The sequence below is a fragment of the Macrosteles quadrilineatus genome, unplaced genomic scaffold (assembly GCF_028750875.1).
Source record: "Macrosteles quadrilineatus isolate MER2022 unplaced genomic scaffold, UCM_ALF_1.0 Scaffold_1__1_contigs__length_201487025, whole genome shotgun sequence".
Lineage (NCBI taxonomy): Eukaryota > Metazoa > Arthropoda > Insecta > Hemiptera > Cicadellidae > Macrosteles > Macrosteles quadrilineatus.
The window spans coordinates 83,581,563-83,603,420 of NW_026542594.1; the positions used below are offsets into that span (position 1 = coordinate 83,581,563).

At 35.4% G+C, this 21,858-nt stretch overlaps 1 protein-coding gene across 2 annotated transcripts in view; it reads left to right on the forward strand.

Moving 5' to 3' along the window:
- Positions 1 to 8,291: 8,291 nt before the first annotated feature.
- Positions 8,292 to 21,858, forward strand: part of LOC128983693 (dihydropteridine reductase) — a 73,636-nt gene continuing 60,069 nt past the window's right edge. Inside the window, exon 1 of one of the 2 annotated variants that reach the window (XM_054403092.1) lies at positions 8,292 to 8,755. In XM_054403092.1, coding sequence (XP_054259067.1) covers positions 8,669 to 8,755 — 87 coding nt within the window. In that variant the 5' untranslated portion in view covers positions 8,292 to 8,668. Of the gene's footprint in view, positions 8,756 to 20,814; positions 20,957 to 21,858 lie in introns of those variants that run through there. The other variant, XM_054403093.1, reaches the window with a different exon arrangement.

Consider the following 21,858-nt stretch of genomic DNA (forward strand, 5'->3'; position numbering starts at 1 on the left):
AAGTTATAGTAACATATAAATACTATTTTTAACATACACAAATCTGGGTTTCAATCAATGTTGCTTCAGATAATAACGTTGAGCTACCATTAAACATTATTAGTTTTAGGAGACACTTTATTTTGGCTACGTTATGATTTCTGGTCGCTATCTTATGCTGGACCAAAGGATCGAAAGAATACGCAAACAATACCGGTATCATTACAATAGAGACATAGCTCCGTGTTTAAAGCGATATTATACCTCCACAAACTCGGGTAGTAACTATATTTAACTATATATAAGTTTGTTAAGACCAAAAGAACTGACTAATGTAAATAGTTTTAATTTAGAAACTGTACTATTGTAGATTACTAATAACGTTAATTGTAATAGTAGCCGCTAAGTATTTACATAATCAGAACTGTAAATATGAATAAAACCGTCAAGGCCGAAAGACCGCTTATACATTTCCATACGTGACAATTCTGTCTAGTGTATGAGCGGCTGTTACATCCAACAATCACATAAGACCAATTTACATATACATTTATTTATCTAGATAGTAATTTAAAAGCGGTATATTTTTATTACTACTTAATATAGTTAGTAAGTTTTATTTTATCAGTGAGAACTTTTTTTTTTTTTTTTTTTTTTTTTTTTAATAGAGGGCCAGGCTTCAAGTAACCATGGGATTGCAACGCAGCTAGAACAGCTTATTGTGCACCCTCATTCACAGGTCCTCATTCTTTGTCAAATCCCAGGTCCTTTGTGAACCGTGAGATCCTTTTGACAATGGTGACCCGTTCTTCCCTTTGATCTCCAGTCGATAGGCCAAGGGATCTCATGCGCAGACCTTGTAGGGCTGGGCACATAAATATCACGTGGAATGCTGTCTCCTCCTCCTCTCCACATTTCCTACATAAGAGGCTTTCAACTTGAATTCCCATCTTGTGTAAATGTCCACGGAATACCCAATGGCCGCTAATAAAACCAACCACCTTCCGCAGGGTCTTCCTACTCAGCCCAAGGGCTTCTGCCGCTATCGCACCTGTAGGTGCCTTCAGCATTCTCTTTGACTGTACATTTCCTTTTGTTCTTTCCCAGTTCCTTTGATGTTCTATGCCCATCCACTGGCGAACAGCTCTCCGTGCTGTGTTGTAAGCAATACCACACGTCGGCTCTGGACCCATGAGCGGGCTTTCAGCTCCTTTGTTTGCCCACTTGTCAGCTCCCTCATTGCCAGCAATACCTTTGTGCCCTGGAACCCAACTAAGGATGATCCTGTTGGTCTTTCCCAGGGCTTTCATGGCTTGATGACAGTCCCATACAGCCTTGGAGGTAAAGTCGAAACTGTCAAGTGCCATTAGTGCTGCTTTGCTGTCTGAGTTCATGTATATAGTGTGGCCTATAAGACCGCGCTTCAAACACACTCTCGCACACTCAGACAGGGCCACCACTTCTGCCTGGAATACAGTGGCCATTTTTCCCAAACTTACGCATAACTGCACCTTGGGTCTGACTCCATATATTCCAGCCCCCGTGCCCATTGGCTTTTTTGAGCCATCCGTATACCAGGTGATCCCCCTTTTCATGAATTCAGGTTCACCCTTATCCCAGGCATCCCTGTCAACAATGTTGACATTGTATGGTTTTTCTAGATCTGTGATCTTCACCATCCTGTCTGGTAGCATTTCCAAGGAGTTCTTTTGCACCTTGTCTACAATTCTTGTGTGCTCACTGGAGGCATTATACTTCCAGTTGCCACTACAAGCCATTCTGTAGGCTGCCATCCTTGCCTCTCCTTTCACAATGATGTCGAGAGGTGGCAGGTTTAGCACTACTTCCAGGGCTGCAGTTGGAGTGCCTCTCATGGCTCCTGTGATGCTAAGGCATGCTACTCGCTGGATCTTTTGTAGTCTCTTTACAGCGGTAGTTTGCATTACCTTGGTCCACCAGACCACCGAGCCATACACCATCATCGGTCTTGCGACCCTAGTGTATAGCCAGTTAGTCATTTGTGGACTTAGACCCCTGGTCTTCCCAACAGCCCGCCTCATCATCATAAGTGTGGTCTGAGAACGTTGCGTTATATGTGCCAAATGGCTGTTCCAGGTGAGCTTGTCGTCCAGCCTTATTCCTAGGTACTTGAACTCCCTCTTAACCTGGATCTGATTACCGAAGAGAGTTGGTACTCTAGCGATATCAACATTTCTCTTCCTTGTAAATGGTACCATTACAGTCTTCATTCGATTGACCCTAAGACCTTCCTGGTTACACCACCTCTCCACTATGGACAATGCCCTCTGCATGAGTTCCAGGCAAGTGTTCATAAATTTTCCTCTTATTAGTACAACAATATCGTCAGCATATCCTTGAGCGTACATGCCCTGTGCATTGAGCTCGGACAGGAGATCGTCAACCACCAGATTCCACAGATTTGGTGACAAGACGCCACCCTGTGGACACCCTCTTTGGGCCTTGACCTCTCTCACCGTCCTACACAGAGAAGCTTGCGCTCTCCTACTTTCGAGCATGTTGCCTATCCACCTCACTACAGTGCTTTCCACATTTCTTGACACCAGCTTTGATACAATAGAGCGAGTACTGGTGTTGTCAAAAGCTCCTTCTATATCAAGAAATGCAGCCACCGCTATTTCCTTGTTCGAGATAGCACTTTCAATCTTACTAACCAGCGCATGCAGGGCTGTTTCGCATGACTTTCCCTTCTGGTAGGCATGTTGGTTCGGATGCAAAGGATGGCTTACCAAGACCCTATCCTCAGTGAGAACTGATTGGTTGCTTTAGTCAAATGTTAGTCTAATAGTCAACACCAAGCCGTGGTTCTTGTTGGTGTACGCAAACTTCGCTTGTCAAATTCCACTGACACAAAGGCCAGGCGGTCAGGCCTTGTCTCACCCTCGTCAAACATCCACCTGGCGGGTCACGCAGTCTTCGCTAAATTCCAGCTGTACGCAAATTTCGCTGTACGCAAACTTCGCGTAACCACTTGGTAGAGGTGTCCAAAGAAAGGTATGTATTGGTCTTTAGATGAATTATCAAAAGAAAAAATAAGCAAAATCCCTTAGGACTCTGCCCTAGAAGCCTTTAAAGATCCCTCCACAGAGTTGTTTACATTTTGGCCATGTAAATAATACTTTTTAATGAAACAGCTGTTTATTTTTAAATTGTATTTCAAACAACGGAGTTAATGTTATTTTCTTTTTTTAAAATTGTTTTTCTTATTTTTCAGCCATGTTTTGCAATGTAACATTCCATTACGAAATCAGTGCAAAATCCTTTTATCACAGCAATTCATAAATTATTTCTTATTGAACTATCTTATATCTATTGTACTGGATGGTGTCTGCCTTTTTCACCACTTTTGCCTACATTTTATCATATTATTCTACACATATCAAATATTTATGTACAAATATCTGCTCTTATCATGTCCAATAAAATCCAAACATAGAAACATTGCCTAAAATGGTACCTATCTTGACAAATTATTTGCACCTGCCTATATTACGAACTTTGGCGCACTGGGTTGGTAACATTATTGAAAATAACACGACATGTTGTCTGTAAGATATGGTACAGAGAGAAAATACTATTTATGCAGCTACTGTCATGACAGAAAGGTCATATTCCATTTAAACTAGATCACATAATCCTTTATAAAATACGTTGATTAACAATATTTAAACGTCAATGTATACGTAACAGCCAATTTACAGTATTTTTTTGTTTTTGGAAATGTCCCATTGCTATGTCATTTGCATTATTTGTTGCCAATAAAGTCAAGGCCGTATGAACTAGGAGGCCCCTAACAGTTCAAGAATAAAATCCAACTTCACTTCAAGTATTACATTACACTACACCTAACATTCCGTAGAGAGATTATATTGACAACTTTATGTTATTGATAAGGCTGAGACAACTAACTGACATCCCCCATGTCAAGAAATTCCAGCTTCAACAGTAACCTCAAAATAAATTTCTCAAAAGTAAGCTAGAGGGTGCATTCGTTGGCACAGAAGTAAAATATGAACTGACGCGACGTGACGAAGGAAAAATCAAACTTACACTGTAACGGATATACCTCCCTTTGAATATGTCTTCCCAAAAAAAGTTTTCTTTTCAAATAAAATCATATTACACTGATGAAATCACGGAAGTGTTTAACTACAAAAGATCCACCAATACGATTTTAATACTATTTAAAGGTTCTTCCAAAGGAAGAGATACCAGATAACATACTAATAATAACTCCGATGACGTACGGTAAGGGGAATATTTTATTCATTGAATTATCAACCGAATTTGGCGACTAACGCAATTAATATCAATATTGTTTTTACATTTATTATTCTTTAAACAATGCTAAATGCTCAAAATATGTAGCCTATATTTTATCCAATTTATCGCAGTTAGGTGAATTAACGTAATCCTTGAAAGTAACCGTCGATTTCGACGGGTTTCACCTAGTTACTATTAAATAGTTTTATAATAGTTAATATATCGATGAGTCATCAGCTCTATCCCTAGTCCGTCGGTCATTACCCCTCGAGGCACCGGCCGATGGACCAGGGAACAGCTATGATTTACACTATCACCCTCTACTACGACATTTTTTTTAGGTAAACATTCCAACGCTTATGATGACATCGAACACTCATGCATATTTGTATATAGGCCTAGCCAGTCCAAAACCTGAATACACTGTAGGTATGAATCAGACCGCTTATATCATAAACAACTAAATATTAAGGCTAGTTTCCTAACCAGAGAACACACAAGAATGGCACTTTACAAGACTTTTTATACCAAGCCTTCATAAACTAAGAGTATTTCATAAGTTACGTTGCCTGTGTAGATTTAGACTTAAAATCAGTATAAAATCAGTAATGGATTGAAAATCTAAGTGTTATTTACGTTTTGTTTGCACTATAATGTAGTGTACCTGTTTCTCGAAATCGACTAATTTTTAAGATATGTGTATTACCAGGAATTATTTCAAAACTAATAAATAAATAACGTCTTTGTTGGGCAGCGTACATCAGATTATAGATCTGTTTTACATTAAAACTTTTGTCATTCAAGGAGTTTAAAATACTCAACTAAAAGCTTATGTTATTAATAAAAAAATCACACTGTTCATAACAGTTTGATATAATCAACATTTTTTTGAAAATGTTTAATACTGTGAGTGAAAGAGTTTTTTTTAGCAACTACCACAGTACTACGTAAAATCAAAACAATATTTAGGTTGATTGGAGGTCAATCACTTTCTCGCAACTACGCGATAGAGGGCTGACCCAACACCCCAATAACTGGAATGGATTGTTGTGAAAGGAAACTCTAAGAATTTGCAAATGAAGTCCATTCGGAGTAACGTGTGGGGATTAACGGGACATTCTGTACGCTGTTTACAAAATATTTCCTTTGCCTTTCCAAGTACCGTACTGAATCTATATGGTTTTGCTTATATTAAACAATAAGTCAAATACGTTGTAGCAGATGTCTTTAGCTGCATTTTACAACAGGTATTTCGTTCACCTTTCTCAGAAATAGCTGTTCATGGCGTGTTCCTGAATCAACAATAAGGTATATTGTGTTATTGTCCTAATAAACACGAGAGACATTCGCCTATCTTTATGGTCGTATTATATAAATAACATTGAACTGATTAATTTAACAAATGATCATTGTTAATTTATTGTAACAATTAGGCTATTTATGTACTGTACATTTATGTTTTATGTTTTACATTTATGTTTTATATGTTTGTTTTGTGCTGTATTTATGTTTTAGTATATATATATACTGTTTAAATATTTATTTATTCAATCAATGTCCTGACTAATCAATACACAACCTAAACGATATTAAATAGAGATTTGATCATATTGTCATAGCATCTCTTTATAAGAAATCTGTCCGGAGTATGTGCAATTTTGGTTTATTAATCTTATTGGTAAATTGGTGTAAGATTGTTTTAGGTTTATTCGTAATCCGGACGCATACGAAGTTGAAGCGTTTGCTTTGGTATTAACAGTCAAGTAAAGTAAATAAATAATTAAAATAAATAAATAATTAAATAATCTTATAAATTTAAGAAAATGGGTTATTCGTTTGGCTCTGCTACCCGACCATTTTTATTATTGAGGTCTCAAATTAAAGGTATGCACGCACAGATTTGCCATCAAGCATCGGCGTATATTTTTCTATTACTGTATCTCACTCGGCTTATACGTAAACGAAATTGCTCCCCATGTTTTTCTTATGGGAGTTAAATTTGGTTTTCATGATTTTCTTCGTTAGGCTAAACAAATCATGTTAACAATTTAATTTTCGAGTTGTTCTAATTCTTATAACGTAGTTTTCTAAAGTTATCTGTTGTGGCTGCCTAGAAATAATCGGACGTTTGTTTCTCCTTTGAAAATGTATTGATAATTATAGTAGTGGTATTTAATTATGTTACAAGACTACAAATTGCCAATTATTGAGTCAACTTGGTCCCCACGCACAGGCTTCGCATATGTGGGCCCTGTCGATTTTCAGAAATTACGTTCATTCTGTATCTATTATTCTTTTGTTATGAATTGCTTTTGATTTTATTTATTTGATTTAATTTTACTATGGTATTTTTCCGGACAAACTCCATTAAACATATAGCACGGGTCGAGGTTAATTTAACAACTTAAAACTAATTCATTCAACAATAGTTTACCTGAAAACTATTTTACTAATATTTGTTTAAAGTTTTACAGAATACACTTACACATGATGCTATTGTATGTTTTTATTTATACATGATATAGGTACTTACAACAAAACTTGTGAATTTTTGTTTTTATTTATACATTTATTGTATGGCAACAACGTAAACTTAAAGATAGGAGCGAGTGTATGCAATTCCAAGATAGAGTTTAGTATTCACCGATCCTGCGATAGTTTAAGAGTATATTTCGTACCTAGGGCCGAAAATGATTTTTTTCAGCTCGGGATCATTTTTAAGTTCGAGACGAAGATGAAATCGGTCCGTGGCACGATTGCTGTTTTTCACCAAACTATACAAAACTGAGAAAATATATCAATAATGTAGGCAAGCATGTTTCTTTACAACCTTTTTATCAGCTCGTGAACATCACAGAGAAAATATCCGCATATCGGTGGAAATGTATTTTCCTGTCGATCTACAGAATGCCTTTATAAATTAAAATAGGCTAAAAAGACATAAAAAAAGAATTACAAATGTTTAAAACTAACATGGGTTTAACGGGTTGCTATGCTGGTGACGAAATAACAACTAATTATGAAAATAAAATCAAAACAAATGGAACATATTCCAATCACATTTATTATTTACAGTGTATGTTAAATGGAGAAGTATGTGTAGTACATTGCATAGTTTTTGTCGAGTTTTCAACCGCTGGACCTCAACTTCATTGTACACTTCATTGTTCATTGATCACTGGGAAATCCATTGTAAACTATAGGATATGCACACTAATCAATGCAAATACTTTAAGGTTATGTGAAAAAATATTTAAAGGAATCAGCAAAAATAGTAATACATAATTGCTGGGCAGCGGTCTATTGCAATTCATTAGGGATATAATGCTTGTATATTTAATGATATATATAAATGTTTTAATTAAATAAGCGATTTTCGGTACTAGGGCTGGAAAATTTTAATCACAACTATAGCTGCCATTTCGACCCTGGACAGCAATGCGTAGCTTTCAGCCTCCAATTAACGTCTGTAAAACTACTAAAACATCGTATTGCGGTGAAAAATATTTGCCAATCATACTCAATCGACTCGGAACACTGCAGTTCCTGATTTAATTAAGGGTATTATTAAAAAGTACTCGTGCAGTAATCAATTAAACAGGGTAACGAATTGAAGGATAGATACAACTAGACTATAAGGACGCAAAATACGCGTAGGTACAACTAGACGTAGGGACTACTAGACGGAGGGACCACTAGTCGTAGAGACTACTAGTCGTAGGGACTACTAGTCGTAGGGACAACTGGTCGCATCCGTACAAGCTAGGTGATACTACTTGTCGGTGGGATACACGTCTAGTTGTACCTACGTCTACTTGTACCTACGTCTAGTTGTACCTCCTAAAAATCTGCAGGTACAACTAGTCGGGTGAGCCACCGTCTACTTGTACCTACGTCTAGTTGTACCTACGACTAGTTGTCCCTAGGCCTCGAGGTACAAGTAGACGGAGGGACAACGAGACGGAGGGACAACGAGACGCGGTCCCATCGTATACACAAAATCAAATCTGTTGCCGTTGTTCAAGGCGTAGTTTGCTTTGCTTAGCAGCCTTGCTATTCCACGACCACAACCAGCGAACCAGCCTAGCCTAGCCTTCACCCAGTTCAGTTTCGATGTTCGATCACGATCAGACGAGGACGAGGTGTCTAGAGGACCTTGATGGATTAGAAAGTAGAAAGTTAAGTTTGTTTAGTCCTTGTCTGATCTGCTGAGGTACCTGTGTCGTGTTCTGTGCCGACCTCTCCTCTATCCGCCTCCGGTCCGGTGCTCAAAACAATAAATGAATTCTAGATAAGACACTCTACTCTGAACTCTGACACTGTTGTGAAGAAAGTAAACCGGTTAAAAGTACAGTTATAGATAGGCCTACCTTAGAGTATTGTTGACATGTCTGGTGTTGGTCGTGTATTTATTTATGGTGGTAAAGGTGCACTAGGTGCGGCCTGCGTTTCATATTTCAAAAGTCAGAATTGGGTAAGTAGCCTATAGCCTATTGTTTTTTTAAATCATAAAGCAGATAAAAATGAAATTAAAATATAGGCCTACTTGTAGCTTAGGTTTACGCCACCGATTTGTAAAATCAATGTGTATTTTTACCACTAGGCTATGCCTAAAAGACAGTGAAGCAAACTTTCATTGAATGCAGGGCAAAAGCTAGGCCTAAGTCAAGGGTCCAGCTATATAGCAAGACTGACTGAGACTGCCTAGGTTATTAGCCATACCAATCCTGCCATACCATTAGCAATCCTGGTTTCTTAACACTAGACACTAGGCTACGACCCTTTCGGAAATTAGGTTATCGTTGGGTGCTGGTGTGTAAGTTAGTCGTAAGTTAAGTTACACTTTACTAAATAACTGTATTTACAATTTTTACGAGATTTCTTCATTTTCATTGCGCCAACAGTTAGAAAATAAAACTATAAATGCCTCAAATTCAATTTTATAATTTTTTAAATATAAAATTAAACTATCATAACCTAACCGAACTAACCAAACTTGCTGATAATGAAATAATATAACAAATGTTTAGTAATGAAAAAAACATTCTGTTTATTAAATAAAACTAGAAATTGATAAAATAGAAATAGACTAAACACACTGAAAAATCATGAATGGATCTAAAAACGAACTTTTTGTGTACTAAGCCCACCAGGGACGTAACTAGGCTATTCAGCACCTGGTATAAACGCCTATTTTGCCCCCCCCCCCCCACCAATTGGACTGAAACTAAGTTAATTCCTTACAACTCCTCATAAAAAGTGTGGTGTGTCCATCGGCACGATAAATTAATAGGCCTGGGTACTATCTAGAACTTAAAATACTCAACCTCAAGTTCAAAGTATACCTATAGGTCTAACTTAAATACCTATATATTTGGTAACTTAAATAATTTAATACATATTTTAAAGACAAATAGTTTATTTAAAAATTACATAATTTATACAAAAACACAAGATAGGTACGGTAGTTAATTATGTGACCAATAGACCTAGGTAAAGTATTTGATAAAATTATAAAAAAATGATCAAAAAATACTGATGATTTAAACATTTAATTGTTCGTCGAATTTAATAACTTTTCAGACTTTTCTTGCAGCAAATGTACTGACAATCTCACTGAAGCATAGTTTTGAGGCTACCTGGTGCTCAATGGAAATAATCCCTAGGTTTGCCAGCCTCTGTTGCCCTGTAAAATTCCGTAAATATTTTTTTATTATTTTAAGTTTGCTAAAACTTTTTCATTCTTTGCCACTGAAACCGAACTGGTCCTTTGTGACTTGTCGAAGGCTTTCGACGTCGTGTCTCATGACATTTTGTTGGAAAAACTTAAACGTTACGGAGTTGGAGGGACAGTGCTCAAGACTTTTCACTTGTATTTTGAAAATAGGTACCAGATGGCGTCAGTTGATGGAGCGTTCTCTGCTCCAGCTGCGATGGACCATGGAGTGCCGCAAGGCTCTATATTAGGGCCCACCGTGTTTATAATCCTAATGAATGACCTTGGAAGAGAAAGGGATACCCTACTCTATGCGGATGACACAACCTTGTACGGCAAGGGACAGTGCCCCAACGAAGCAATAACCAAATCTGACCAGCTGTTTGAAGTTGCAAGAAATTGGTTCTCACTTAATGGCCTCAGGCTAAACGAAGATAAAACGCAAAAGCTCCTGTGCACACTCAGTAATCATCTCCATCTCAAGATATTCCAGTCAAACTCCTCGGTTTTATCCTGAACCCAAAACTTCAATGGGATATTGACACAGTGTGTCTTAGGCTGAGTAGAGTCAATTTCCTCTTAAGAGAACTTAAGCACCAGATCACTAAACAATATCTTCTGATGGTCTATTTCTCCTTATTTCACAGTCACATCAACTATGGCATCATACTCTGGGGCCTTGCACCCGCCTGTACTAGGATTCTCAAACTGCAAAAACAAGCCCTAAGAATAAGTACAAGCAGCGAAAGACGGGAACATTGCAGACCACTTTTCAAAATGCTGAATGTTTTTACTGTTTTCAATCAGTTCACCAACAATTGCCTTCAACACGTCAAAGGAAATTTGAACTTTCATGAAACAAGGGGTGACATGCACGACCATGTCAGAAGTACCCATAAATTAAATACAGATCGCTATAGACTAACTATGACGAGAGACCGTTTCCCTGCCATAGCTGTCAGGATGTACAATGCTCTGCCTGGTAAAATAACAGAACTTGACACAAAAGTGTTCACAAGTAAAATCAAACAATTTTTATTGGAGAACCCTTTCTACTCAACTATGGAGTTCTTCAAGTATGCTGGCGCAAGAACTAGCTTTGCACCGCCACCAGTGCAAAACAGTTTTAAATGTATATATAGCCTATATTTAAATTAGTTCTTATTTTTTTCTTTGACGCTATCTATCCAGCCTAGGCTGGTCATCGATGAAGAGGAGGTAATTCAGGTAAGGTAATTCAGGAACCACTGAAATCGTCAGGAAGATTCGTTTAAAGGCAGTCGTTATGTTTGGATATACATCCTCCATTTTGTTCACACACAAAAATTTCAGAAGATCAATTGAATTGGCCATGGCCGGATCTAGGAACCGCGAAACCCCACAATGCGGGGGGGCCCAAGCCCTTAGGGGGCCCAAAGAGCTCATAAAATTTAAAATTATTTTAATGCATATAAACATAATTGAATAGGACGGTAAGTTTAGTTTTGACAGGCAAATATTGTCAAAATCAAAGCTAAAGTTAAAATTATTAAGTAAATTTAGACCTACTATTTTGATTGTCAACAACTCGGGACCTCGCCGTAGACAGTTTAATCTGTGGTTTAATACTGTCACTTTCAGTCAGTCGAGTCTGTATGCTGAGCTCAGTCCAGTCAGCTTGTCAGCTGCAGTGCACGCTTCACAGATCCACTACAGTCCGATCGTCGTGGACTTAGTGTCAACTTAGTCAAATATCAGTTGAGCTGAGCAATAAGTCTGTAGTACAGAAGGAACTTATACTAACCTCTGTAGCGTTATCTAACCATCTCAGGGCCGGCAAGAGCCGTCACAGACCCCTGGGCTGAGCAATCCCGGGCCCCCTGTTTTCCCAAATTAGTGTCTAGCTGCCTTCGTGCCGTTTTGTTAAACGTTTAACAATATATCTAAAATGCATGATAGTTTGATTAATTCTCTTGCTCATAGTTACAACTTATTTCCACTCAAAAATTACTATGTGAACTGGAAAACCATGCTAAGATATAAGCGGATTACATGTACAGAAAAGATTTTGAAATGTTTGACCGGGCCGGCCCCCTTCAGAGCCCAGGGCCCCGGGGTTCTGGCCCTCCTGCCCCACCCTCTGGGACCATGATTTGTATGTAGGCTTATCTTGAAAAAATAGTTTAAAGAATTAAAAGTTCAACTCAAACAGAACTCAAGTTTAAATTGAGTCGTTTGTTTATTACTTTACCTTATTATTAATGCTTGCAATTCTTTATGTAAAAACCTTTTTTACTTTTTAGCGAATTTCCCTATAGGGAAGTAGCTATTACCATCTAGGTCTCATGGTAAGACCTAGGCTCTGGACCGATTTACTTTTTCATTTTGATGTCCCCAGAGGCCAAAAACACCATTCGTTCAAATTGTTATGTATGTATATATGTCCGTCCGGACGATAACTTGGAGTATTTTTTGTCCGATTTTGATGAAATTTGGTTTTAAGGTGTAAGGCGGGATAAACATGAATGAGTTTGCGAACCAGCATGATCGGACCATGGGAACGGAGTTTAACGGGGTTTTATGGGGTAAAAATTAGTTTTTCTAATGTTTGCCACTCAAAACAAAAAATTTCCCAATTTCTCTATAGACCTTCTTAAAGAGCTTAGAAAAACAAATAATTAATTATATGAAAGTGTTTTTGTACGGTTATTGGTTACCTGTACGGAAAAAACTCAAAATTTTTAAATTTAAAATTCTCATGTTATTCTTATGGAGAATATTGAAAAATGTTGTAGTTTGCTAGTTTATGGATATATTTTGATGAAACTTGGCAAATTTATTGATTTTATAGTACGCTATAATTATTTTACTTAAAAACACACTTTTTACTTTCTCCCCCTATACCATAGTATAGCCTATGGAGAAAGTATTGTTTTTGTCAAAATTTTCGAGAGTTTTGAGTGGATATATCCGTTTTGGGTCCTCCTAGACCCAAAAAAGTGGTTTTCAGAGTGATATCTGTGTGTGTGTGTCTGGATGTGTACAGAGCTAGGGACTACACCTGTGGTCCGATTTTGATGAAATTTAGTTTATAGGTTCTAATCCATTGTATCTCCAGGCGTTTTTTTTCATTTTGATTTTTAATGGGGATTTTCCCATAAAAACCCATAAAAAAACGGCAAAATCGGATTTTCTCAAAAATGGCCCGAACGATTTTGATAAAAATTTAGTACGTTATAGTCCTTTATATTCTGAACAAAATGGTACAAATCCAATTTCTGTAAAAATTACGGTTCAACAGTTATTGTAAATTAAGTTATTTTCCCATAAAAACCCCATAAAATAACGAAAAATTTGGATTTTCTCAAAAATGGCCCCGGGAACGATTTTGATAAAATTTAGTAGGCCTATGTTATAGTCCTTTCTACAAATCCCATTTCCGTATATTTACTCTCACCGCTTAACACATGATAAAGGTTGTTGACAAACTTATGGGAGAAAGTATGTGTCAGAATGCTGATACTGTTTATTTAGCTTCCTTGTAGCAGCAAACCTAGGTACTTGTTAAACCTAACATGTTATAAATAGATTAATTGAAAATCAATTCAGGCAAATTAAAATTCGCTTAGACGGCAGGTTGTCTGCTGCGGGGGTATTTTGTACAATATTTGTTTTGTAATTTGTAAAGCTTGTTGAGAGGCTAAGAAATCTTATTGACATAAGAATAAGAAAGCTTTATTTGAAGTTTGCTGTTATTTTTTAAGTTCATAAATTTACAAAATTATACACATTTAACGAAATGTCTTTTTACAAACACGATCAATATTTTATCTTTAAAATAGCCTTAAAATTTGGTTTCACCTACTTAAACCCCCCCCCAGTAAGGCCTTCCTCCCATTGATGCCAGCTCTAGGGGCCCTTGGAGGACTTTTGCAGGGGGCCCATATTTTGTAGATTCAGCCCTGGAATTGGCTGTTTGGATCTAAATCCAAACCATGATATTTGGAACTTTCCACTTCGGTTGCCAATTCGTCTTTGTCCGTTGTGTTGTGTGTTTATGGCATGTGTCGTGTGGGTTTGAGCCGGGAGGGTAAAGGAAGTGTTGTGAGTTCTGACGCCGCCCCGTCCTAGTGACTCATTCCAGAGATAACACAGTGTGCTCATTCTTATGTACAAGTTCATCCGGACCGTAAACATGATTTGTCAACAGTCTAACAGTCAGATATCAATCAATCAATCAATCAATAAAATCTTTATTCAAAACGTACAGATACATTGTACATGAATGCGTCATTATGTTATTTTTAAATAACATAAAGGAATATATTACATAAAGTTAAAAGATTTTTATAATAACAGTTTTTAGATAAAATAATACATTGCTTAAAGTTAGATAAAATTAATACATTACTTAAAGTTAAAAAAATCATCCAGACTATAAAAAGAATTTTCTATTAAAAATTGTTTCTGTTTCTTTTTAAATTTAATTGTGCATTGCTCCTTCCTTATGCCATCTGGGAGTTGATGGATAAATTTAATGCCAATATACTGAGGACTTTGCTTATATTTTTCTTTTTTATGATTTTTAATTGTGAAATTTTGTTTATATCTAGTATTGTAATTGTGGATATCCTGTTGTCGCTCTAATTTTGATTCATTATTTTTTACATAAAGAATTGTTTTATAGATATATAAACACGGAACTGTTAAAATTTCCAAATCTTTGAAATATTTTCTTAACGAATTTTTGCTAGAGGTTCTTTCTAAATTTAGGATGTGTCTAATAGCTTCCATTTGTAATAATAAAATTCTTTTTAAATTTTGATTACTCGTACCCCCATAAATTTCAATGCCATAAGTTATATGGGAGTGAATGTGGGCATAGTAAACTGTTTTAAGGGTTTGTACATTGCAAAAAGGTTGAAGTCTATTAATTATAAAGATTCCAGAACTTATTTCCTTTCAAACATGATCAACATGTTTGGACCAGGTTAATGTTTTATCAACTATAAGACCTAAAAACTTGGTGTTATTCTCAAAGTTATTAAAAATTTCATTGTTTTTTGAGTTTTTACAAGAAAATTTAACCAAAGTAGTTTTGTTCTTATTTAGTAAAAGATTTTTATCATTGAGGAAAGTGTTTACTATTGAAATGGCATTTTCTATTTTGGATTCTATACTGTTTGTATTCCTGTCATGTATTGACATACTGATGTCGTCTGCATATAAACATAGTTTGGTATTCTGGATTTTATTAGTTAGGTGTTCCTGCATACCTCCCAGATAACACAAAAATAGGAACGGTCCAAGAACCGACCCTTGAGGAACCGAGTAATGTACCTGCCTTAACTTAGATTTTATATTGTACAAATTTTGCTTCTCAACAAATCTAACACTGACATACTGTTGCCTTTCTTCCAAATAAGACCTTATCCAGTTTAATTCTTTACCATCAATACCATAATTTTTAAGCTTATTTATTAAGGTAGGATGGTGAACACTATCAAAGGCTTTAGACATATCTAAAAAAGCACCAATAATACAGTTATCTTTATCCAAATTCTCTAAAATATCTTCAATAAAAGATATCAATGCTGTTATGGTGGACTTTTCTTTTCTATAACCATGTTGATCTTGGTCCAACATATTATTAATTTCAAAATAATCTATCAACTGATAAAGCATACTTTTTTCATAAAGTTTAGAGAGTGAAGGTTGTATAGCTAACGGCCTATAATTTGAGGCATCCTTATGTTTCCCTTTTTTAAAAACAGGAATAATCTTAGAAATTTTTAATTGAGTAGGATAAATGCCAGTTATTAGAGATGAGTTGATTACATGTACCAATGGCTTTAACAGTACTGATTTTGCTTCTTTTAAAATTTTGATAGGTATTTCATCATATCCTGATGACCACTTTGGTTTCAACGAATCAATCAATTTATTAAGTATCTGCTCATCTATTGTTCTGCATTTGAACTTGGTTTCTGAATAGTGTGAATTTGTAGTAGTCCTAATTGGGTTTGTTTTTAAATTTGGAATAACTTGAGTTTCCACCATATCAGCAAAGTTATCATTCAAAACATTTGAAACAATATCAGGGTCCACAATCTTTCTACCATTGTGCTCCAGAATAATATTGGAAAATTGCACGTCTCTTTTGTTTTTTATTTCCTTATTCACCATACTCCATACAGTTTTGTTAACATTAGTAGAGCTTTTAATTTTATTATTAAAAAGACATTTTTTCTTAGTTTGAATCATTAGTTTGTACTGTTTCTTATTCTCTTTTATATTCTTTTTCAATGCTACATTATTTTTGTTACATCTATAAGTATGGTATTGATCAATTATTTCCCTTCGCTTATAAATAACTTCATCGTCAATCCATTGGTTATAATTATTATATTTAACTATTTTAGTTTTTGGAAATCGCAAATTAAAGTAATATTTTAAAATATCATAGAAATATGTGAATTTTTCCTCTACAGGTCTAATATAAAGCAGGTTCCAATCCTCATTTGCAAGATCATCAAGAAACAATTTCATACTTTCCTGGCTAAATTTTCTGCCCTCCATAGTTAATTTTGAATTTTTATAACTTTTAACTTTAGGAATTAAAAACTTGAAAAGTTGCCCATCGTGATCAGATAAGGCAGTGATAAAACATTCTACTTTATAACTTTTATAATCTATGTTGGTGATAAAGTTATCGATAGCTGATTCACCTGTTTCAGTTACTCTTGTGGGAATATTTACTGTATAATGAAGACCATTCATATTTAAAATATTTAAAAAATCATTTTTCTTTTTACCTTCCTTCAAAACATCAATGTTAGATCACAATATTTTTCTTTTACACAATATTTACTGTCCTCAAAAATTCATTTAATTTCTGCAAGTAATCATCTATATTTTCAGAAGGTGTTCTGTATATCCCTACAATTATCAGCTTTTCTTTATCAATTTTTATTTCTATTGAAGAAGATTCAAATATTTTGTCCTGATTAAGGTTTTTAATGAGGTGAAAATTTTTATTTTTAAATGAAATTTTTTCAGATACAAGAATAATTACCCCCCCACCATTGTAATCTGTTCTAGCATACCAATTAGCAACTACATAGCCTGGTATATTTAACTTTTCAATTTCATGCTCCTTTAGCTTATGTTCAGTTAAGATAATTACTTCCGGGTTTAGTTCCTCAATAGTTATAATTAAAGAGTCGATCCTAGATTGGAGATGTTGGATGTTTTGATGGAAGATACTAAAATTTTTGATTGCTGTTGATTTATTACAATAGTAGGAATTTTGTTTTGGAGTCTTAGTTACTTGATTGGCAACCAGGGCCATATTTGTGGTTCTAAAAAATTACTTTTGGAAATATGGTGGTCTTCATTATTTACATAGTCTATTATGCTATTGTCTAAATTAAGTACACTATGAGTGGTTGGGGTCGAGTGTCTGTTGAGTGTCATCTGTGGTGGGGTTGTCATCTCTGCAATAGGTTGAATAATACTTGTTGTCTTGATTGGCTCACTTGAAACTGTGCTCTGCTTTAACACTTCACAATCACCACACTGCTGTTTGCTCGTCTCACTGATCTTCTGGTCGTTGTCGTTGTTAGTCCTAGTTGGGGTCGATGTATTCAGCTCGAAAGTGGTCCCATCTTTCCCAGGCGAGGAAGGAGAGGTTGATGATTGTGAAACAGCAATGGAACATCCGTCTTGGTTAAAATTTTCTGATAAAATTGTATTCTTGCGTGAGGTTGCTTCTTCCTTTATGAGTTTTCTTAAGGTGTTTATAAACTGTTCATGCTCAAGACCGTTGTTTAAAATTCTTCTAGCCGAGTTCTGCCGGTAAGTTACAATTTCAACTTTAGCTCCAGTTTCCCTTTGAAATTGAACAATGTTTGATATGAAGTGCTTGATTGGCACCTTGTCTCTGACACATCCTAATGGAGAACAGATAAGGTGTTTATAGTTTTCACTTTTGAAGCACGTTGTTAGTTGTTTGAATGCTTCATCATAATCCTTCATTTTTGGCTTCCCATCAAAATTCAATTTTGTTACCAAACTATATACACCAGCACCATTGTCAAGTTTTTGATATGCTAAATGATCTCTGACACAATCCCAGGCAGTTGGCTTCCCAAATTCATTTCTAAACTTTACAGCTACACCTGCTGTCATTTGCCTAACATTACCGAAGTCCCCTGATATGCAGTGTGCGAATGCGACAGATCTATCACATCGCCTAGTCTTCAATACCTCTGCCATATCTTGATCAATGACTTGAATGGCTGATGATTTTCTATCTTGTTGTTCCTTTATACCAGACTTGCATTTACTTCCATGATGTATTTGTTTTTGTTGATAGTTGACTAAGGGAATAGGATTTGTCATATGAGACCATTTTTTGATGGCACTAACAATTAGATGTGCCAGTTTTGATTTGCCATAGTTATTAAGATGTAGTCCATGAGTAGTAAAGTGTGATCTTTTGAGAGTGCTTAGATCAATTAAAAATGTATTTTCTATTCTTGCTGTCAACTCCGTCAAGTAACTATTAACTGCATCCAGTTCTATGTTATCGCTAAGGTTATTAACTTTATCGTATCTATTGGGTATCGTGCAAACAAATACTGGTCTGTTGATGCTTATTTCCTTAAGTTTCTTTTCTAGGTTTTGGTAAAGTTCTTTTAAATTTCCGTTTAGGCTGTCGTTAGTTCCTCCTAGAATAATTGTAGGATTGTTTTTTTCTATGGTAGCAGAATCTATCACTTGTAGGAGTGAAGTATTTGCTCTGACGTAGCCAAAAGTGTTTAAATTCCCTGCACTAAAACTTTCAATTTTGCTAGCCACATGTCTACCTTGGCTATCAGAACAGAACGTTAAATTAATTTTGGGGCATGTAGTAGTTGTTGATGTATTGCATACTTTCTTTTTTCTAGTCAAAGGTGAAGTTTGGTCCCGCTGCACAAGGTCAATTACCGTAGGTCAACTTCCAGTATTGCCATTTACTGATTTATCTATTTCAGGTTCGTCTTCTAGTATAGAATATCTATTGGACGTTTCAATAGCAGGTTCTTTGTCAGATTTGCTTACAGTTCTTTTTTTAGTTTTCACTTTCACCCATGTTTTTCGATTCTTTGTTTGTTCTTCTTTTTTTCTGGCTGGTTCTTCATATTCAGTTTGCTTTAGTTCTTTGCCTTTCTTATCAATCATTAGTGAATACAAATGTGTCTGGTTTGTAGTTGGAGGGTTGGATAGGAAATATGCTATCAGTGCTCGTTTTGTAACTACTTCTTCCTCTGTAAGTTTGACTTTGTTAATAAAGTTTGTATTTAGTAATCCTGTTGTAACCATGTCGTTAACCAATGACTCAATGATCCAGCATGAAAAAATACCACAATCATAACCGTTGGGCTGCTGTGGTCCTTTTAGTGGCAAAAACGAGGCTGAAGCTGTTTCACTTCCAATGTACTCGGACAACTTCTTTGCAACCCTTTGCGCTGACGGCAGATTATAGTTACTGAAGGGGTCGTAGTAGTGATATTTATTTTCTACTTTGTCTAAAACCAAAACACTCCAATGTGTGCCACTGTCACCTTTACTTGTCTCCTCTGAGTCATTAATGGGCATGATGAGAACATTTTTATATTTTATCTGTAAAGGATCCAGAAAATGCTTAAAATCATTAGGATTTTTTACTGCATGAATGATTAATGGATTTATTATCATGCATGAAATTGATGATAGGAAAGTCGTGTTAAGTAGTTCCAAATAAGGTTGTATGGTTGTGTCCGAGAGCCAACCACTACCCAGTAACTCTGTAGTCATTATTGATTTTCTTGAAGGTCCAAAATCTGTCTGGGATGTGTTGGTAGAAACACTTTTATTTGAAAGAGTTCTTTTTTCTTTGTTTTGTAAGTCTTTTAGCTCCTCCATTAGCTTATCTATAGTGTTATTCTTATTTTTTATATCAGAATTTAATTGGCAGATGTTCTTATTTAAGGATTTTATTTCCTCACTGAATTGTCTACATAGATCTTCTGACTCTTCTTCTGCTAGTTTTAAGGATTTTTCAATTTTACTCTTCTCAAACTTAAGTTGGGTATTCATCTCATTTAGTTCTACAATACTTGTTTCACTTTCAAATTCTGTATTCTCATTAGGCTCATAGATATATTCATCTACCTCTGGATCATTTAGGTTTGCTTCTTCAACAGCATTTTTCAGGCTAGTGGTTAGCCTTTTCAAAGGTAGAGTTTTTTTTGAATATTCATAGAATTTGAAAACATCATTTCCTTTACAGATTCCTGTCTGTTTAGTACCAAAAAACGTTACATAGTATTTTCCTTCATAAACTTTATCAATTAAGGCAGGCCAGGGCTGGTGACCTTTTATTTTAGCAAATACTTTTTCGTTAACAGAAAACATTTTTCTCTTCAGAATTTGTTGAAGTTGGTAATCCTTTTAATTTATAATTAATTTTCAATTTTTAGGGTTTATTTTACATCATGATATGTTATTGTTGAAAATAAAAAATAAGGTGTCAATATTCAACAGCAATAAAACTTGAGAAAATAAAATAGGCTTGAAAAAGGTGACAGCTAATTCCAGATGATTTGCAACAATGATTTAAAAGAGTTATATTGGCAATATAAACACAGCTGGAGATTGTAATCCAAGGGTCAGTTCCAAGTGATAAGCTGTCTACAAGTTAGTGATGGGTAGGGGGAGTGGAGGACCAGACGTCATCAGCAGAAACCTGTTGCATGAGTCAAGTGTAGGTTACTTCCTGTCTTGAGTGTGTTATTTAATTTAGTTTTGTGAAATATTGCACTAGTGGGTTGACTAAGTGTTACTAATTGATAATAATTAATCAGCTTTATAAAAAGTTTATTATATGGTCTTGCTGTTTTCACTTGAAGAATTTTCAGTTATTGTCAAAAACATGTGCTTTTTGCTCAGATTAATGTGAGTATTTTCACAATTACATTTTTAACTTAGTTGTAACTATCCCTTAAAAGTCTTATGTTTCCACTTATTAAGTAATACTTTACCTATGGTTTACAAATATTACTTTTGTCACACAACTTGTAATAGCGATTAAATTACTGAAATTAAAGACATAAAAATGTACACATCAACAATGTTGACCACTCAGCAGACGACTCCTCCAATAGCACTCATCATTTCACTTTGCACTTTCTTAGACTTTTCTAAATTAAATTAAAATAAGAAATAGAATGATTTTCTTTTGCAACACACATCACATTAAAAATATTTTCAAAAATTTTTGTTTGAAAAAACGTGCCCATGTTGGTTGGCGCTTCCAAAAACAGGCGCCCGGGGCTCATGCCCCGTGTGCCCCCTCCCCCCTCTAGTTACGCCCCTGAAGCCTACATCAAGATGCTTGTCACAGTAACTTATTGTGTCTTAAATAAGACAGTAGGCCTACTGGTAACTTAAAAGTTAGTCGAATAGCCTATAGTAACTTAACAGACTTTATTTAAAAGCAACTTTATTAGTTATAGTTCATAGTTTGAATTGACATTAATTAAGTTACTTGTTTACAACTTTCAGCCTCTGCCATCTTGTAAATTAGTTTTAGACAAAATTGTATTTATAATGGTGAAACCATATGAATAAATAAATAAATAATAAATAAATAAGCTTATGACACAAGTGAGTTAATAGTTCTTTGTTTGAAGTTCATTGTTGGTGATGGTGAGTTAATGTTGTTCAAAGGTTTATTGCGGACATTTTCCATCACGATTGTAAAAAACAATACTGTACACAATGTTTCGGGATCTGGAATCTGATCCCGTCCTCAGATGAAAAAACTTAACTAACACATTACAACTAACAATACACAA